This window comes from Neodiprion lecontei, chromosome 2, assembly GCF_021901455.1.
Source record: "Neodiprion lecontei isolate iyNeoLeco1 chromosome 2, iyNeoLeco1.1, whole genome shotgun sequence".
Classification (NCBI taxonomy): Eukaryota; Metazoa; Arthropoda; class Insecta; order Hymenoptera; family Diprionidae; genus Neodiprion; species Neodiprion lecontei.
Genome location: NC_060261.1, coordinates 11,881,355 through 11,899,904, shown reverse-complemented (window position 1 = coordinate 11,899,904; position 18,550 = coordinate 11,881,355). Strand labels below are relative to the sequence as shown.

Here is an 18,550-nt window from a genome sequence, read left to right as displayed (position 1 = left end):
TCTCGGACTTTATTAGAGATAAATACAAAATTCTAAAGGATGTTGGGTCAGACTATTTTTGAGATATTGGAGTGAGCGAAAAGTACTGTTTTCTTCGGTAGAAAACGTTCAATTTTGAAAAGCCTACAACTTTGGCGATTCGAATCTAAATATTTGTTACCACGGTTGTTAAAGCAATTCCAGTAATGACTCGCTCGGATTTATCGGTACGATATTTTTATAAAGCCTTTCTTAATCGACATGAATAACGAACGGTGTGCCGTATGAGATGAAAAACTAAGCAATCTACGCGTGTTCATCTGGAAACATGCCTTTCACTGTTCCGCTTGTGAGTTCTCGGTGTGAATGTCCATGGGCAAAAAACATCAAGTTTTTTCCCCAGACGCAACCTGTAATTTTTTATGGTTATATATTCAAAGCGATGAGCGTAGGCTGACGAGTTATTGCGTAGTGTCTGAGGTGAATCAAAATCCATATTTCTGGGAAGCATTCTTGGAAAACCCATCTCTATTTATACAACTTATACCAAAGTTCATGTGAATATCACTCAGAATTACCGGACCGACTGGTTATAACAATCGGCTGTTTATCCCCTTGGGCCAAATAGAAATCGACTGCTGCAAGATGACAATGGCAAGATTATTTATATAATTACCGAACACTACGTTACGAATAATTTATCACTCTCGCAGCGCAGGTTTTTATTTGCAAAGGTAATGACAACTCATTTTCTGCAAACGAAAAATATATTTTTATGTAGCTATCAAATAACGTTTTCAAAAAATTATACTAAAGGCTGTTTAAAGAATGTCTTTTAAGCTTTGATTATTGTTGTACATTATTCTTGGCTACTCTCAGCTGGTTTCAGTCGAGAATAAAAATTCAGGGGTAAATTTGGTTAAAAAATTGAAATTAAATTTATTTTCTGAAATATTTCTTAAAAATCGATTGAAAGTTCCTTGGTGGAAAAATATTTTTGAATATTTTTCAACGAAATTTGCTAATATTCGTAAACTCAAACGCACTTTGGAAAAGGCTTGTAAGAACTGATTATCATCACGCAATTCAGAAGTTTGACGGGAATTTTGTAAAATATTTCTAGTTATTCGCACCTCGAGGTTCAAAAAAATTTCAGAAAAATTCTGCGCATAATCTGGAAGTAGTCGAAACAAAATTAGAGATAATGAGAGTTCGATAATAAATTTGATAAATATCGTTGCAGAAATTGCGGGACATATATGTTACATTTTTACCAGGGTAATTTTGCACAGACTAAAGCTGTTCTGCTCGAATAAAGTTGTTCAAACCAACCCCTAGCTATATTTAAAAGCAATTAATTGAGCCGATTAATTTGCCATTCGTCCACAAGAGAATTGTTTATATTGATTTGAAATCGAAATCGCATAAAGTAAAATTATTGACCACAGAGAAAGTGTCTTGAGAATATAAAACCGATCAGTTTTCTCCCACGCAATATCTTAGCACATACATAATACATTTCATACACACTATTAATACAACGTTTTCTTGGCAATGGCTTCGACGGCTTCGCGGCCGCGAATTAACCGCACAACAAGAGAGAAGCTGATCGTGAGATGCCGGTAGTAATTAGAAAAAAAACCTTTGTCAATAAAAAGCTGCCACTGTTCCAACAAGTGTGCTGCTTTTCACTCTTCACTCTTCACTTATTTCCACGTCCCTGTTTATTCCATTGAGAAAGCTATTCCAGCCTACGAAATTGCTATAAAATCTCAGTGATTCAACAGATTTCTTCATTATTCCTTCAACTAACCACCGAGATGAATTCACTGGTAAATATTTAATCAATTTTACGAAAATTCGTCGCAATAACTTTAGTAATTTTTGGAAATAAACTGTAACGAGCATTTAGAGCTATACAGTAAATATCGTAATAAATCAGATGAAATTTTTGGACTTCAATGTTTTATATACTTTTACTATAAATTTTATGCACTCAAACTTATTTTAAACTACTCTATTTAAGCATTTTTCTTACCTTTTTGGAAACTTCTTGCCGTCAATTTATTGTCATAAATTTTTAAAAAAATTTGAACACATTCATAGGTTCTATAATGATTGTACAAAAAGTTTTTTGCTATTTTCAATGTTTCAATCAAGAAATCGATATTGGCATTGTGATTTTGTTCTCAGAAATTAATTAACCAAACCAATATGTATAGGTGATGAAAAATATGTGAAAGATTTTGCCAAAAAAATTTCGATTCTCCAGAGATTTACGTGAAACTCGACAGTACCTGAAAACTTTTCATAAAATCTTTACTAAACTCCTGGAACTGTTCCAATTAATTTTACAAGGCAATTTTTTCCACCAGTCTTTTTTACAAAAGAAACAAAAAAGGAAAATTATCGATTGTGGAGAGAAATTGTGAAACTCTGAATATTATCAGTAAAAACTTACGTCTGAGTTGCAGTTTCTTTCATCGGCTAGATCGTATCGCTGTCAATCCCACTGCGTTGTATCTATTCTAACAATATGAAATATAGTTCCGTCATCATCATTCCATCCATCAGTAATCGCATCACTGAAGGAATTGTTTTCAAAAACTTTCACAATACTTTGCGAATTCACTCGGAGTGTGAATTTCGGAGAGTTTATCATTGTCAGTTTTTTCTGAGAAATCTATGACGAATTCCAATTACGTTCAACAATTTTGTAGCAGCATTTCAATTTCCATGCAGAAAATTAATTTCGAGAAGTGTACGGAAAATTTCGATAGTTATTGCAAATGTCTGAAAAACTTTTTTCTATAGATGAGTCCAAATTTCGTCAGCTGCATTCTAGAAGAATTGATTTAAACTTTTTCCTAACAATCCTAATTTCTCTCAAAAATCCATCCCAGTTTTCAAGAACGTGATTCCGTCAGAAAATGCGCGGGACACCGAAATTCAGAACTTTTTAAATCTGTCGTGCCAAATGAAGTTATATTAAAAGAAGCATTCCCCGAACTTAACTTCTGGTTCGACCGAGTCCGAAACAGAAATAAAAAGAAGAAAACTCAAAGTCTTTTTTAAATTTTCTATAAAGAATATGATTTCTTTCTAGAAAATCTGTAGAGTATCTTCAAAGCTGTCAGATATAGTCAGAATAATTTAAACGGTTTCAGAAATTTTGCCCAAGTTTCTTTAGAGCCGTCCAAAAACGCGGTAAATTTTAAGAATTTTTGGTCCTAAGGATAACAATCGGTTTCAGCTCGTTACTCTAATTTTGCTGGTCGATGCCGGGCATCTCATCGCCGGCAGGTCAAGGTACCTGGCGATACCCCTTGACGACGTAAAGATAATCGAACTCAGCTCTGGGATACCTTCTTTTATGCCGAGAGTGGCACGCAGCGCCGAGGCCTACGTTCCTGTGGCTGTCGCGACGCTTCAGAACGAGGAGGTTGAACCAACTCCCAGGATCGAACGTGCGGCCGCTCACTATCTGGATTACGTTGATTTCGGTGGGCACACCGGAGAAAACGGCGCCTTTGGTTGGTACGCGGATTTCCCTGCGCAGCAGTAACTAATTCACGATATATCGGGCTCCCAAACTTTGGAAAGATGCTTCGTATTTAGTTATAAATTTAGACTTTTGTCGAAAATTTTACTCCTTGTAAACTCAGCGTAACAACAAAAAAGTGCAACCGCTTGCACGTGATTGTCAGTCTCTTTGCGTTCGCATAATTCAGATAAAACTGAGGCCAAAATTATCAGCTGATCGCCTAGCGCGACGCCATTTTGCTTAGTAGCGCTCATACTTTGGGTACCACTAGTGCAGATCTTTCTATTTAATTACGTTTTACACAAGTGATTAACGTTTGGACTAGAGAAATTTTCTATTTTCTTGAATATTATGAACATTGATCCGTCACGCTGCAGGTATAATAATAGTTTATTGTTGTTAACATCATGGTACGCAGAGTAATTACAATTTACAATGAAATAAATATAGTGACATCCAACAACGGTGATATTTCTCGATTGACATTTAAACATTATTATGCGTATTGTATAATATATATATAGGTATGCGTATATATTATCAGTATTTTCTTTACCTCAGTTGATTTGATAGATATTTTCTTTTTGGTATTAGTTTCTTTTGGTTAAGTACATATATACTGTCTCTATTATTAAACTTTAAGATTATGATATACCAAAAAGACAATATATTCGAGTAAACATTCTTATAAGTTAACCGTAGATATTTACAACTATGTATATAATATATTATCTACATATATCTATGTATTGTACTTAACGACTGTATATTGTTATGATCATTATTAATTATAATTCTTGTCATAATCATAATACATATAATATATTTATTATATGCATATAGCAATAATGATTCCGCTATATTATTCACTCGGCATTGGATATATTGCCTTTCAACGTCGTTATTCGAATTTTATTTTCTTTGGTCTAACAATTATTTTCAATTTAGGTACACAACGACTTATCTACAATTAGTGTCATATCCATTATTTTGTACATATTATATATTATACAGATCTGGATCCCAATGAGCATGGGACACACGTATAGAATCATCTAACAAAACTTCTGAGACAGTGATGATCGATCAATCGTCAAGTACATACTGCGAAGGAAAATTAATCGAGTGTAAGATTTACTTGATTAGTACGCTCTCTGAAATATATTATAATTTTTTTGGCCGCCCTTGATCTTGGAAGATTTGCGACTTACTTCTGATTATATACACATAAATTTTATTTATATAAACCTACATACCATTGTAGGTATACTTCTAATTTTTCGTCTTGTATAGTTTGATTATTTCATATTCAGCAATTTCTTTATCATCTAGATAATTTTTGTGCCCGTAAATATATACACACGTTTTATATACACGTAATATTCGTATTATACATTAAGATATCTATCATGGATTAGTATTTTAAAACCGGGCTCATCTTTGGATCTTGGGTTTCTGTAGTATGTCTGTATTGAACGATACATAACTCTAATTCAACTACATTATTGAATTCCATTCATGGAGAAAATTGAATAAGACGTTGAAATGAGTACATGATGCGTGAATATATCACGATATCGATATAATATTAATAAATATTGATTGGATTCTAAGCACCTTTCAAGCGATAGTATGGAGGACAAATGGCTCACAGCAGAAATAAGGCAACGTATAGATGAACATATTATTTAACCTTAAGATCAAGGATTTAAGATTTCAGAACATAATTTGAATCGTTCTTTTAATCATTGACAACACAGGTAGATAGGGTCGCATAAATATTAAAAATGCTTTTTTATGTGAGTCGTGCAGGAAGTGGATAAAATTTTTCCGGAAACATATGTGCAAAATACTCTTTGTGCCGAATTATAAATAGTTCCATTTTTCTCTCATACTTTCGCAGTATCAATGTTCAATCATTTTTATTCTCAACATCGAGATATTCAGGATATTTGAAAGACTTGTAAGATATGAACTTTGTCAAGTATTTCGATTTTCATGGCTCTTTGTATCCGCGACAAACAAGAAATGAAGTATAACCTGTATAACCCAAATAAAATGACAATACTTGCAGCAATGTACATTTAACACTGAACATATAATATCCTTGGCGTAAATATAGTTCCGACTATTTTCGAACAAAGTTCTGGAAGATTCTTACAAACACTGAACAAGTTTTGTGAGCTGTGATGACAATCAAATTACTTTCATGTAATTCGAACACCTTACGAGATTTATATGACACATTTTTCAGATTCTTGATCAGAAATAGTCGACAATATATGTCAAACTTCACTAATGTCACCTTTGAGAACATTTGATCTGAGAGTTGCGTGTGGTATCGCCATATCCCAAAGTCGTAGATTCTGTAGAAATAATGCCCATCTGGAAAAAATCGTTCAATTCTCTTTCAATTGGCGTTAATAAAGTACTAATAATTCACATGAGTCACCTATTGAAACCGTCATTATATTAGTTCGACTTATTGTTTCCACAGTTATTTGTTGATAGTGCATATTGATTGACGACCATTCCTCAAATTGTATCATGTTACTGTTTCTTTCTAATGACTTCAAAATCTTTTCTACGTGACATACCTACTGGAACTTCAACCGACAATAATTCGAAAAGGACCGATCACTTTGGACGAAAATTGATCGACAGACTTGACATCGTTCAACCTTGAACTGATCAGATTTTGCGGCAAATTCGTAGGGTCATTTTTGATTTATTTTAAAATAATGCAGAGGATAACATTTTACGACGTACCTGAATTAGCGAGTTCACATTGTATATTGAGACAGCAATATTCTTGGCGTAACTACAGCTGATGGCGTTGGTTGACCCGTGTATAGTGTTCCGTGTCAAGTGGTGCACCAAGCCAAAACTACCTTGTTGAAGGGAACGAAAACTGCTCGCTTAGGATCACTGAAAAGTTTAATGGAAGAGATTAGGTCGTTACAATCAAGTGAAATGTTACTAGAAAAATATAAAACGCTAATCCATTGAGGTCCGAAGGATGGGCACGTCTACTGAAACAATATGGCGGTGCGCGGCGCGATCAGCTGATCGTTTTAGCCTTGATTTTGGGGAAAATTATACTAATATACAAGCACAGCAAACTTCGTTTAAGCAGTATCTCTTTGGTTTATTTTTACTAGCATAGCAAAGAGCAAAGTGTACGTTGAAAACGGTTTTTGATTCGTACATATGACCTGGATTTGTTACTATTGGATGGAATTTTTTGACATTTTGGATGCCAAGCTGATTCTTAAATTCTTCAACGTGCATACTCAAAAAAGTAAGTGCAAATGGTAACTTGACTGTAACTCAGTCGCATATATAAACCTGTACTCGAAAATAAGTCTGTTATAGACGTATAGCATCCCCACAAAGAGGGGTCATGTCGCCTTTGATCTGTGGCCTGGTCTTAAATAATCTACTAGTGAACATCACTGGTATAAGCTGTCATGTAGTGGGATACGTCGATGACCTTATGATCATAAGTCACGGACCCTTCCTACAGCGCCTCGTAGAAATTACACAGGAAGCCATATATATAGTAGAACCCGGAATAGTTCTCGGTGTAGAACCACAGGACTTACTGTAAATCCTAACAAAACTGAGGTTACGGCCTTCACCAAGAAATACAAGTGAAATAGACCTCGCAAACTTACCTGAACGGCCAAACTCTGAAGTTGGCCAGGGGGCTTAAGTACTTAGGGGTCAATCTAGATGGAAACCTACCGTGGAAAAGACACTTAGAGATAAAATGACAGGAATTCATTTCTGCGCTGTGGTAGCTAAGACGTGCAATGGACAGGAATTGGAGCCTAAAGTCAGCCACAACGAAATAACGGTACGGCTTAGTCCTGAAACCCAGACTGACAGACGCATCCACAGTCTGGTGGAATCGGACCATGCTTGAAACTGCAAGAGGACAGCTATGGGAAAGTTAAGAAGCTTCATCCTGAGGTGCATCACGGCGCCTAGTACCGATTTCTGCCATTTGCTGCGTCTGTATTATTTGGTCGTTCAAATATTATGATTATTGAATATTGACCAGGTGTTGATAGCTGCCTGGTTTACATATTTCGAACAACTGAAAAACACGAACGCGGCGAGTGGAGGAAATCAATACTACTAATTATGCGCCAAAAAACGGGCCCACTTTTTGCTGGCATGCCTGCTTTGGTTTCGTCTCCGGCTCTGTTACTTCCTGATTAAAGAAAAGAAAATCTAGTACTTTTTGCATACGCTGATAGACTAAAAATGGTAGGAAATCATGCAGCGTATGAAGCGAGAGTTTCAACCCACCAGTCGAAGAAACGGCGGCCATGAAAGGTGCCGTCCGATGAGCCGCTATCCGTCGTCAGTTCGACACCGATGTGGGGATCTTCTCGACCCGGCACTGGGCCTACATATCGCACCCTTCCTTGGAAAACTCGACCTCCCGGTAATATGACTTTGATGAGATGATTAAGCTTCAAGTCCCGAGGAACCTGTTGAGGTATCAGGTGTTATCATCATTCGTGTTGAAGATTATCATTGGTATTTAAAGTACCGAAAGATACTATCTGTTAGTAAAAAATCTGAGTTGGCATTTGGAAACGAAATTCATTTTGAACCCATATTCTGCTCTTTGTTAATCCAATACAACGAAACAAAGTGTAACCACTTGCATGGAATTTTCTGCCCTATTGTACGTATGTATGTAATTTTGCTAAAAACGAGGTTGAGCGAATCAGGTGATCGCTCTGTGCAACGCCATGCTGCTATAGCCGCATCGAGATAGTGGATCTAAACTTTCACGAGGAAAATTACTGGCGGAAACTTTGTTAGACGTACTGCTAAGAATTTACTTACCATATGAATTTTCGACGGTTTGTTAGATTTTCTGTTAACTCTCTGACAAATTTTTGCAATTTCTGGAAGCTTTGTAAAAATATTTCGATTTCTATGCAGGCAATTACTTTCGACTGACTTGTGTTAAAACCTCGAAATTTCCTGACTAAAAAGATTTTATGGTTATATAGTTTTATTGATATTTACCTTCGGTAAGTACGGTTGAGGGGGTTTCCACTCCCGAACAAGGTCAGACTCTGAGTGTCGACGGGTTCTTCGTTGTCTTGTGGCTGTTTGACGGGAGTTTTCGGGTTCGGTAATCGGAATTAACGAATCAATGCTGCGCCTAACAAAGTCTTCCGCTTCGTCGATCAACGATTCTGTCGAATCACCGCTATTGTCAGCATCGATAAAACCTGAACAAAGATTAGGAAGGCTACCTCTCGTCGCTGGACAGTCTAAAATAAAAACAAGGATTGTTTTTCAATTTAAGTCACTTATCAGGTAAATTAAAAAACTGCTCTTGCTAATTAAGACTGTACGTAATGTAAGACCTATTTGTTTTACCAGCAAATTCAGCAAATCGTGTTTGGAGCTTTTTTCTCTTGGGAAATGAAATTCCTTCAATCTTTAAAACATTATAGACTTTAGGATAACGTTTCTGTGCTCACTGAGAAGTTTCCTAAATTAATGAAAAAACTTGGGATTTTGCTATTCAGTATCAGGGCCGCACGACAAACGTGTTTACAAGCAGAGTAAGCTTTACAGGTGAGCAAGATTAACAAATTCATATTTCTGCAAATATGCACCGCATACTTTTAATAAAATAGCTTTTATAACAGACTAAAGTTTTTTCGAGCATGCGTTTGAGCAAGGACATGCGTGAGGAAATCCTTAAGTATTCGAGCACAAAAAGGAATTTTCGATTAAGAAAAAAGGCTACAAAATACTTTTGTGACGCTGTCCGTCATTACCGGTATTTCCATTTATTTTTCTCAACCTTTTTAACTAACCACTCAAGTATGAACATGATCCTTATAATTTCTCATTGTTCAAACAGATTAGTAACACGGGAAGAACAAGGTGAAAAATATGATTTTTTTAATTTCTCGCTAAACAGGAAGCTCCAATGTCTGCTCAAAATATTCACAGTTCCCAGAGATAACATCCAAAGTGAAGAATTACCTTGGAATGTGACCTTGGACCGCGTCCTCTTCGGCCGATTCTTGGAAGACGCGCGAGAGGATGAGGCCACAGCAATCAGTGGCGGATGAACATGAGTCGGAGAAGATGGCATCGATGACCAAGTTGGCCGCGGAGTCGATGTGGCGACTGGTATCCGCCAGGTGTCAAATGAGCCTGCCGTTGCTCTCCAGGAATGTCTTCGCGAGGATCCAACGGTAACATCGAGACCGGGTGATGGTATCGACGTTAATGAGCCGCGGTAGCGAGACGAATAAAGATCGGTCGACAATCGGCAGTCGCACGGACTGGGAAGTCCGGCCCCCGGTCGAGACCAATAACCCGCCAACGAGCCCAAGGATTCCCGCCGGTGAACCTCCGGTGTTCTGGGACCACATCCTCGGGCGTTTAGGCAAGTCTATCGAAAATCAAAGACTCGATTTCAGTGCCTCCAGAGTTTTTTCTAATCCAGAAATCAATTCCACGATACAGAATGATGTTTAGGGAAACGCTTAGTTTCACGATTCGGAGAAAATTGTCTTTTTCACTAAAATTAGTTTAGTGTGCAGTGGTTAGTGTGCAGTCGTATATTGCATGTGAAAATTTTGCTGAAATTTAGCGCATTCCAGAACGATTTTATTCAATATTTTGTTATTCGGTATAAAAAGTCCGAATTCACGAAATGTTTCAGAAATTTGCAACAAGTTGAAGTGAAATTCAGGGTCAAATCGAAAGGCTTGATGACGATGTTTAATTATTCTGACATAGTTGATTCGGAATTTCATGATCTTCTGATTTTACCTGAATTACATTAAATGAAATATTTTCGCCACTCCAAAAAACTGAACTCACAAAAGTTTTTACACTCATCATCTTCCTTTATACTTCTAAGAATTTGATACAAAACTTCGATGGTTTTCATCTTACGATTAGTTCGATAAAAAATTATGTCGTTGAATAATGTGAGATTTTGTTACCTGCGCATGGGGATCGTGACAGAGATGATCAGCGCTCCTCGACAATTCGGGTACCATGCTGGTGAAGCTGATGTCAGAAAGCATGACTCGTCGAGCCTCTCTTGTTTTGTCCGACAGCTTGAGCCGCCCAGGAATGCATGCAGGCAACGCAAATTTACTCGGCAAAGTTGTAATTGCATGTGCAACTTTGTGAGCTAAATAACTTTCGGATCTCCACTGCGCTGGAAGTGCCGAGATATCGGTTTGCGCCCCTGATTCTCGACGGCTTACTCCACCATTCCGATCCATGACTGGGCGAAGAGGCGTCGCACTCTTTCGACGTCCCGTTGCCAAAGCTTCACGATGCATGATCGGTCTGCAAAAAAGAAGTTAAGGATTCTGGGCGCAATAAAACTTCGTATTTTGCATATGAGCGTGAATTGGACCAGTAGACAAGACGGAAATGTTAGAATTCTGTAAATTCACACGATACCACATTGGGCAGTGAATGTGTTACACCGATCGGGTAGTACCTAATTACTAAAGTGTTTTACTCTAAATTGACTTAATGATACAAAATAAAAGTCCAACAGCTTGTGCGACGTTCACCATACATTGATATTTTAACAATGTATCTTAATTAAACGATCAGCTGATCACCCAGCCTGACGCCATATTGCCTTAAGAGGGTGCCCTAGTCGATTTCGACGCTGACGTATATATCTCCAAATATCAAAGTCCGCGTATCCCAAACACGAAAAAGAGCTTGACAATCCCATTCCATACGCTATTCTGGACAAAATCACCACAAAGCATTATTCCATTAACGCAGAAATAAAGAAATGAAACGGATACTAGAATATCGCGTTAGTAAATTCGTTAAGACCTTTTCGCGTTTCAGATACGTGGACTTCGATATTTGGAGATATATACGTCAACGTCGAAATCGACTAGGACACCCCCTGAAGTAAGAATGCTATAATAATTCGGAATAGCAGATAAAATATGGCGGACCAAAATGCAAAAAAACAGCCAAGGCCCGAAGAATAAACATTATGCAACTGATTTCGCGGGTAGCTGCTTCCAAATCTAAAGTCAAATTTCTTCGTAAAAATAGCGAGCTTATTATTTTTACGAACCTGTAGGCAGTTGGAGGAGCCGCTAGAGTGTTTCTCCGAGCGGCGTATCTAGCAGGATCTGGTTCTTCAAGAACGCCGCACTTGCTGATGTCGGTTTCAACTAGTATCGAGTACTGGGACCACATTTTGTTAAGCCTGGCACCGGACCCCTCGTCGAAGCGATCAACGCTCTCCTCGCGATCGATGCTCGAGCTTTGGGAAGAAACAGCCTCCTCGACTGAGGAGCTTGTCTTGTCACCGTTGACCAGAGACTCGGGATCGGAAGTCTTCGTGTACTTCAAAAGCACCGGTTGTCCGTCAGGTTGGCGATGGCGGTGAACAGACCAAGCCTCATTTTCCGTGATCGATACTAGATCTTCTTGAAGACCGACTTCCCTCGTTTCGTCGGTCGTGAAGATCAGCTCGATATCGTCAAGCTCCTCAGAATCGTTCTCCGATTCTCCGCACGGTTTGAGGTGCGCCGAATTCTCACCATAGTCAGGATTACTGTCGGTGTTACCCGGATTGTCACCGAACACCGAATTTTCTCCATCGGAGTTCGACTTCAGACTTAACTCCTCCTGTTCACCCTCTGCGGGTGGCTCAAGATGTCCGAAATCGGCATCGTGAACTCGCTGCAACGATTCTTCACCGCCTCTTTCATTCTCCTGCAACCGCGATGGTGGTCCGTTCTTCACATCATCTTTACCGGTGTCCATATTGTCTTTCGGTTCGCTCATCAGCGGACTCTGGCTTTCAGCAGGCACCGCAGTAAGTCAGAGCATCAAAATTCACTTGGATGAAGGGTGATGACAACTAATCTGCAGTCATATCCCAAGAACTTCTATACGTTATTTTGTGCCTGCGTACTCTGACAAGGGAAGTATTCTGCCTCCGGATCATGGATTCTGCTGGAACTTTTATAAATATTTCGTTGGCACTACATATCGAGCTCCTGATGTGTAGCATCATGCCAAGGTCCTTCTTTTATTCAACTTTTAATTGGTCTGGTAGTCGGACTATGCACTTACTTTACTATTGCTCTCCTACAATTCTGGGGTTCATACTCGAATCTATAAGATGCGATTATTGAAACTTCATCAGAGGACAGTGAAAATTATCACTTAAAGCAAAAATGTACGATAAGTTATGTTTGTCACGGGATTTCGCTCGTCAAGCTGCTAATATAATGAATTGTTAAGTGAAAAGAGGGCTGTCCGATGAATCTTCATATCATAGGCTTCGTGTTTCAGAACGAGGAAACAACCTTTATAGGAGTTTAAGTAGAGCCCATGATCCAGAGGTGCGATGTTCCCGTAGTGAATATGAAAATGGACGAGGAAAGTATCCGGTCGTCGGAAACTAGGAATAATATTTTGGAAGCATTATGATTTATACCCATCAATTTTACACCCTAGTCTTCGTGATTTCTGAAAGGTTGCGGGTTATGTATCGTCGAAGGTTCGTGGTGCGGGCGCAAGTAACGCGTATTACTAGGAACGCCTCCGCAGTAATTTTTGCGATCCACAACCAGCTCGCGGTTCTTCCTACAGCATCCGACCGAATCAATACCGCGTTGAGGCGAATGGGAACGTTGGTTTGAGGGATATAGAGAGAAACTTTTTCACAATTATGCATGGTTTGTCAAAATACAATGAGCTAATAAAATCCGCGAATGAAGAAAGGCTGGAATACGTCTGGCTCAAATACCAAAAACAACATCTGAAAATCAGATTATAAAATTCTGTTCGCGTTGAATACATAGAAAAATGATCATGCAGCCAGAAAAAATTTACTAAAAAGGAAGATTGAAATGTTGATTTAAAAAATGTCTTTATCGGAATCGGAAGCATTTTATGTAGCTTGATATCTTTACAGATATTATCATTCTGGTACAGATGAAATTTTAGGGGAGGTAACAACAAGATTTCACCAATTCAGGCGACTTCGTGAAGTCGAAGGACTTAAATTGAATTCACACGACTTCGAATTACTTTATCGAATTTGCCTGTCTTCAAGTGATTTTAATTAATGACTTTATGGTAATTCGAATAATTTCACGTACCTATTTTCCTATGGCTTTATGCTAATCCAGCCGACACAGTGTGATTTTACGTGATTATTTCATAAAATTAATCCAAGTAACTTCACGGCAATTCAAATGAATTCACGTGACTTCATAAAATCGGAAAATTTCAATTCAACCCAAGTTCCTTCAAATGGCTTGAAAACTTTAAGAATAAATTCAAGTAATTTCAAGTGGCATTATGTGTGAATTCATCTGACTTCAAGCGAGCTTATACGTTACTTCCTGCAGTCCAAGGACTTGGATGGAATTCAAATAACTCTAAGCTTTTTTATGGCAATTCAAATGACTAGAAACGCCTTCAAATGACTTCATGAATTAGGAAATACTTGAAATAACTTCATGTACATTCCTCTGACTCAAATTGATTACCGGTGACTTTACATGACTTGTTGTCAAGTGAACCGAACCTGACTTGAAATACTATCAAGCCCCCAATGCAGATAGTCCTCATTGAATGGCTACGTATGATAGAAATTACGGAGCGCATTTTCAGTGTTCGAATCTACAGCGCAATTGTATAATAATGGCACATTGCCAATCGACAATCCTAGTGTTAAGCAGGTGTATGTACACTTATACAACATCGGAAATGAATTGATTACAGTGTCGTTTACCGTACATATAAGGTACACAATTGATAGGCCGTAGACATTACTATGCTGCACGTGGCAAACAAGTAGGCACGATATATCTATTGTCATGACTGTATTTACATACGTAAATATATTTCGAAGTAGATACTAAACTGCCGATTATTGAATGTTTCTAACTGTTCTTATACAAGTGTTTAAAAAAAATGGCTGGCAAATAGTTGCTTGTCGTTAACTCTAATTATCTGTGATTTCATTCTAATTAGTTTAACATAATTCGAACATTGTTAAAAATTTGATGTAAAGATTTCACAGGAAGCTTACATATTCTTTCAGAGCTGCAATGAAAAAATTGACATTGAGGGTGAGCATTGACGGAAAATTGAAATTTACATCACAAACTTTTTAGAAAGTCTTTTGCGAAAAATTGGTGGGGTCAATAGAAGATAAATAATATTCTAATGATTTTGAAAAATGTATTAAATGTCAAAAAAATCCTTAAGTTCGCATGAAATTTTTTTTAAACTTGACGGGTCGATATTTAAAAACTTTTTAACAAAACAAAAATAATTGGAACATAATCAGAATATAATCAAAGTTTGTTGGATTAGTTCAGAGTTTCATGATCTGTCAGAACTGCTGGAAAATGGTAAAAAACAATTTTCCGCCAGAATATAATATTAAAAAGTAGGGAATATTTTCGAATTAAGACATACCATTCGTTTAAGTCGGGCGTCGTCGTAATGATTCCATTTTCTTCGGTATCCCGGAAACTTTTTTTTCCAGGCGTCGAGTACTTGTCGTCGCAAGACGTGATTTTCTATTGCGAGATGTTCTATCGTGTCAAGGTAGCTCTCACTCTTTCAGAATCCGGAGTTCTTCTCTGAACAAGTCGAGGTTTATTCCTAATGAGACGACGGTCTGCCAAAAATGACGCGATTTTCAAACACCCATAATATCATGGATTTTAGTATTAAATATATTCGCAATCACTTGTGAATTAAAATATGTAATCTACGTTGCCTTTGAAATTGTTCGAATAATACATACCTTTAGTGGATAATTTAAACGATTGTTTTTGTAATAACGAATATGCAAATTGATAGAAATTTGCAAGGACGTTCGCAGTAGTCGATTAAATTTCGAATTAAATCATAACCGTTTAATTTTTCATAACTTCTATGATTTGTGATTGAACTTTTTAAGAAATACTTTTTTTCAACATGTGTGCAATTGAACTTAGGTCACAAATATATAATTTATACTTCATCATTTTATTGCATTTGAAATGCACTTGATTTGCTACGAAAACTTCTAGGCGAATTGTTTTTCGTCAATTTGTTGAAATAAGATAGAGCTTTCTAAATTTCCATCTGGCTTCGGATTCGTTATCCTGTAATAATTTTCTACGCTAAGGCTGTACTAATTGGTCATTTAAAATCGGCGGTGTCATTCATCATCTACTATTTAAAGAAAAATTAATTGCAAATTCACCTTTAACCACAATTTCCTGCACTAAAAACACCTAGAAACTTTCGGTAAAGATTCTTCGAATTCGATTGAAGTTAGAGAGGGTAAATTATTTTGTATTTTCCTGGCGAAAATTGTTTCCAGCTCATTTCAGTGAAATAAATTTCAACTGTTTATGCTTAATAGAAAATAAACGAAGAATGAAGAGAAGGAGCACCAACCTGATGCAGAGCTCTGACTGCGTCAAGGCCGGAGATCCCCGGGGTTGGAAGAACGAGCTGCAGCCCCTGCGACAGCTGACTGGTTGGAACAGTCTCCATAACTCCCCCCCCAATATTTCCGAAAAGTCACTCACTCCAACAGATGTCATGTTGAATAATCTTAAATATTCACCCTGCAGCCCGATTTGTGATTTGACGAAAAGAAAGTTGGAATCTCGTGTAAAACGTCACGTTCAACCGTGATTAGTCATCTCTTCTGCGATATGTTTCTATGTTTCAGTAATAATTAAATCAACCTTTGTCACCATCTATACATACAAAAAAAAAAAAAAGATAGAACAACGATATGTTGTTATTGCACTATGGGTAATCAACACTCGTGATTGTTTTATTCTATTCGAAGTATAATATTAAACATTCAAAATTGAAATATTGATATTCTTATTTATTCATTTTTCTCATTTTAAAAGGGACACCGGCACACTTTCGTATTTTAGAATATCTGATTCACTGAATATAGTTATAATCTGGACTATATTTATCCGCTCATCGATACCAGCTGCGTGTCGAGTAAATATGAGCAGAGGGAAAACGTGAGTTTGTTTTATCCCTGAATGTGTAAAGCCTGCACTGGAGCGAAGAGCAAGGCGTGAGGAATTACCGCCTCTTGTTTCATTAGCTCGGTCCGTTCGTCGCGTGTCTAGAAAACAGTTAGTTCTACGTCGATAGCGAAGCGCGGGCATTACGCCAACTATCTCATCTTGTGTACCTTTTATATGCACACAGACACAATTGTATCAGCTTTGAATAAAAACAAGCAGTGAAAATTGACGAAACCATGAAATGAGAACAAAATCGGTTTTTGGTCCGAGATGATGAGCAGGAGAAATCGCAAAACGAACTAATCGGCAGATGTGAACAACGGGTGAAATATTCGAAATTTAAATATGAGTATTCACATTCCAATTTCGATAAGCCACGCACTTTGTGATATTATCAACCAAAATATGTGTTATGGTTGAATCTTGTCAGAGTAATATTAGTGTTCATTTGACACATTCTAAGCATTCACTAAACATTCATTCATTTTTGAATTTCGAATTTAGAAGTGGTGAATCAGTGGATTTGAAAATCGTGTGTTCTATCAATAGAAGTATGCTATATGGAAATAAGAGAACGGGATGGTCAGCTAGCAGCTGTCGAAATGGATGTAGAAATTGTTGTAAACTAAAATGAAAAACGACGTGCAGCTGGATGATGGCTGAGTAAATTCAACTTTGTTTATTGTGATCGCGCGTCGATAAAAAGGTTTGAGTTGTAACGGTTTGTAATTTAACCCACTTGAAATGTTTTGTTCTGTTGTTTATACCGTGTGAAATTCACGGTGCAATTATTGTCGGGGTTGAGGAGGAGGAATATTGATTGGTACGAAACAGTCGGGAGCCAGACGCGTACTGTACCACGGGAACGGAGGGCCACTATACCTCACTCGAAACCTCGCTATGACGTGCACAGCGCACGCATGTGTTGTTGAGCCATAAGCACAGTTGGATTAAGAGAATACTGTAGTCCGTCTTTACCAACCGAGTGAAATGTGATTTCTTTTGACTGTTATCAGAGTCTAAGCATCGCTAGCGTCAAAAAATCACAAGTAGCACAATTCTACATGGATTTACAAACACAACTATCAGGAAAAAATTTTGGTATCACTTTACAGTAATGCCAGAAAATGTTATCCTGTGATTGAATTAGGTACAAATAAATGCAGGAATATAATTTCATGGCGATCTTTTCGCATAAAACGTCAAAGTTTATGAATATTTTTCTGCAGCATTGCACGTAGAGTTCCGGTATTTACGGTACTTTCACAGCTCTAATGCAAAGGCTCTGATGTAATAATCAAAATACGCGACATTTTACTTGGCTACTGCTACAGGCCGACTATAGCATTCTCTTAACGCCATATAGCAGTTTGACCCTTAATGACCGATTAATCTTATCCTTATTTTTCGATTAATTAATAAACAAATGGATGGAATCGATTCAAGTTTCGGTAGTGCATTATTTTTCGATCCCGAATTCCATGAAATTTATGAGTTGTTGAAAATTTCTCGAGCTCAACAACTCAAAAGCAATGCACTATCTAAATACGAGCTTATAACGTTCATTTTTTATTGTATCCATGGAAAGTAAGAGTGAAATTACTCAGTCGATAAAGCAGGAACTGCTACATGGGCTTAATCTTGCTTGCCTGCCATTAAAACGGATGTTTGTTATTGCTTAGTATGTTTTCACGTTGTTCAATTATAATTTACCACCACAAGTTTTAGCTGACGTATCGGAAGACACGCGTTTCGCGGTTATTTCGGTTTTCGCGGGTTTTTCAACGTGTCTTTTAGCCAGTACTCGGAGCTTCTGTCCAAACGTCACACTCGCAGTTTACTCTGTAAACAGATGTATAATGTCACACAACTAGCTGCTGAACAGGTTGCCAACCGTACAGTGAAGTTTTTACGATTTTCATTACCTCTCGCCTTGTGTATAATTTAATCTATC

At 37.5% G+C, this 18,550-nt stretch overlaps 1 protein-coding gene and 1 pseudogene across 2 annotated transcripts; one reads left to right on the top strand and one right to left on the bottom strand.

Annotated features, from left to right (window-relative positions):
* The first annotated feature begins 511 nt into the window (after positions 1-511).
* LOC107217825 lies at positions 512-4,103 on the top strand. Of its 2 annotated transcripts, none has more exons than XM_046731088.1 (2): positions 512-633; positions 3,233-4,103. In XM_046731088.1, exons 1-2 carry the CDS (start codon positions 625-627, stop codon positions 3,542-3,544), a joined length of 321 nt encoding a protein of 106 aa, XP_046587044.1. In that variant the 5' UTR covers positions 512-624; the 3' UTR covers positions 3,545-4,103. The 2 variants fall into 2 exon arrangements, with proteins under 2 accessions (XP_046587044.1, XP_046587043.1); XM_046731087.1 differs by lacking the exon at positions 512-633 and adding an exon at positions 1,760-1,811.
* A 1,188-nt stretch (positions 4,104-5,291) lies between these two features.
* Positions 5,292-17,478, bottom strand: LOC107217826 (annotated as a pseudogene).
* Between the last annotated feature and the right edge of the window lie 1,072 nt (positions 17,479-18,550).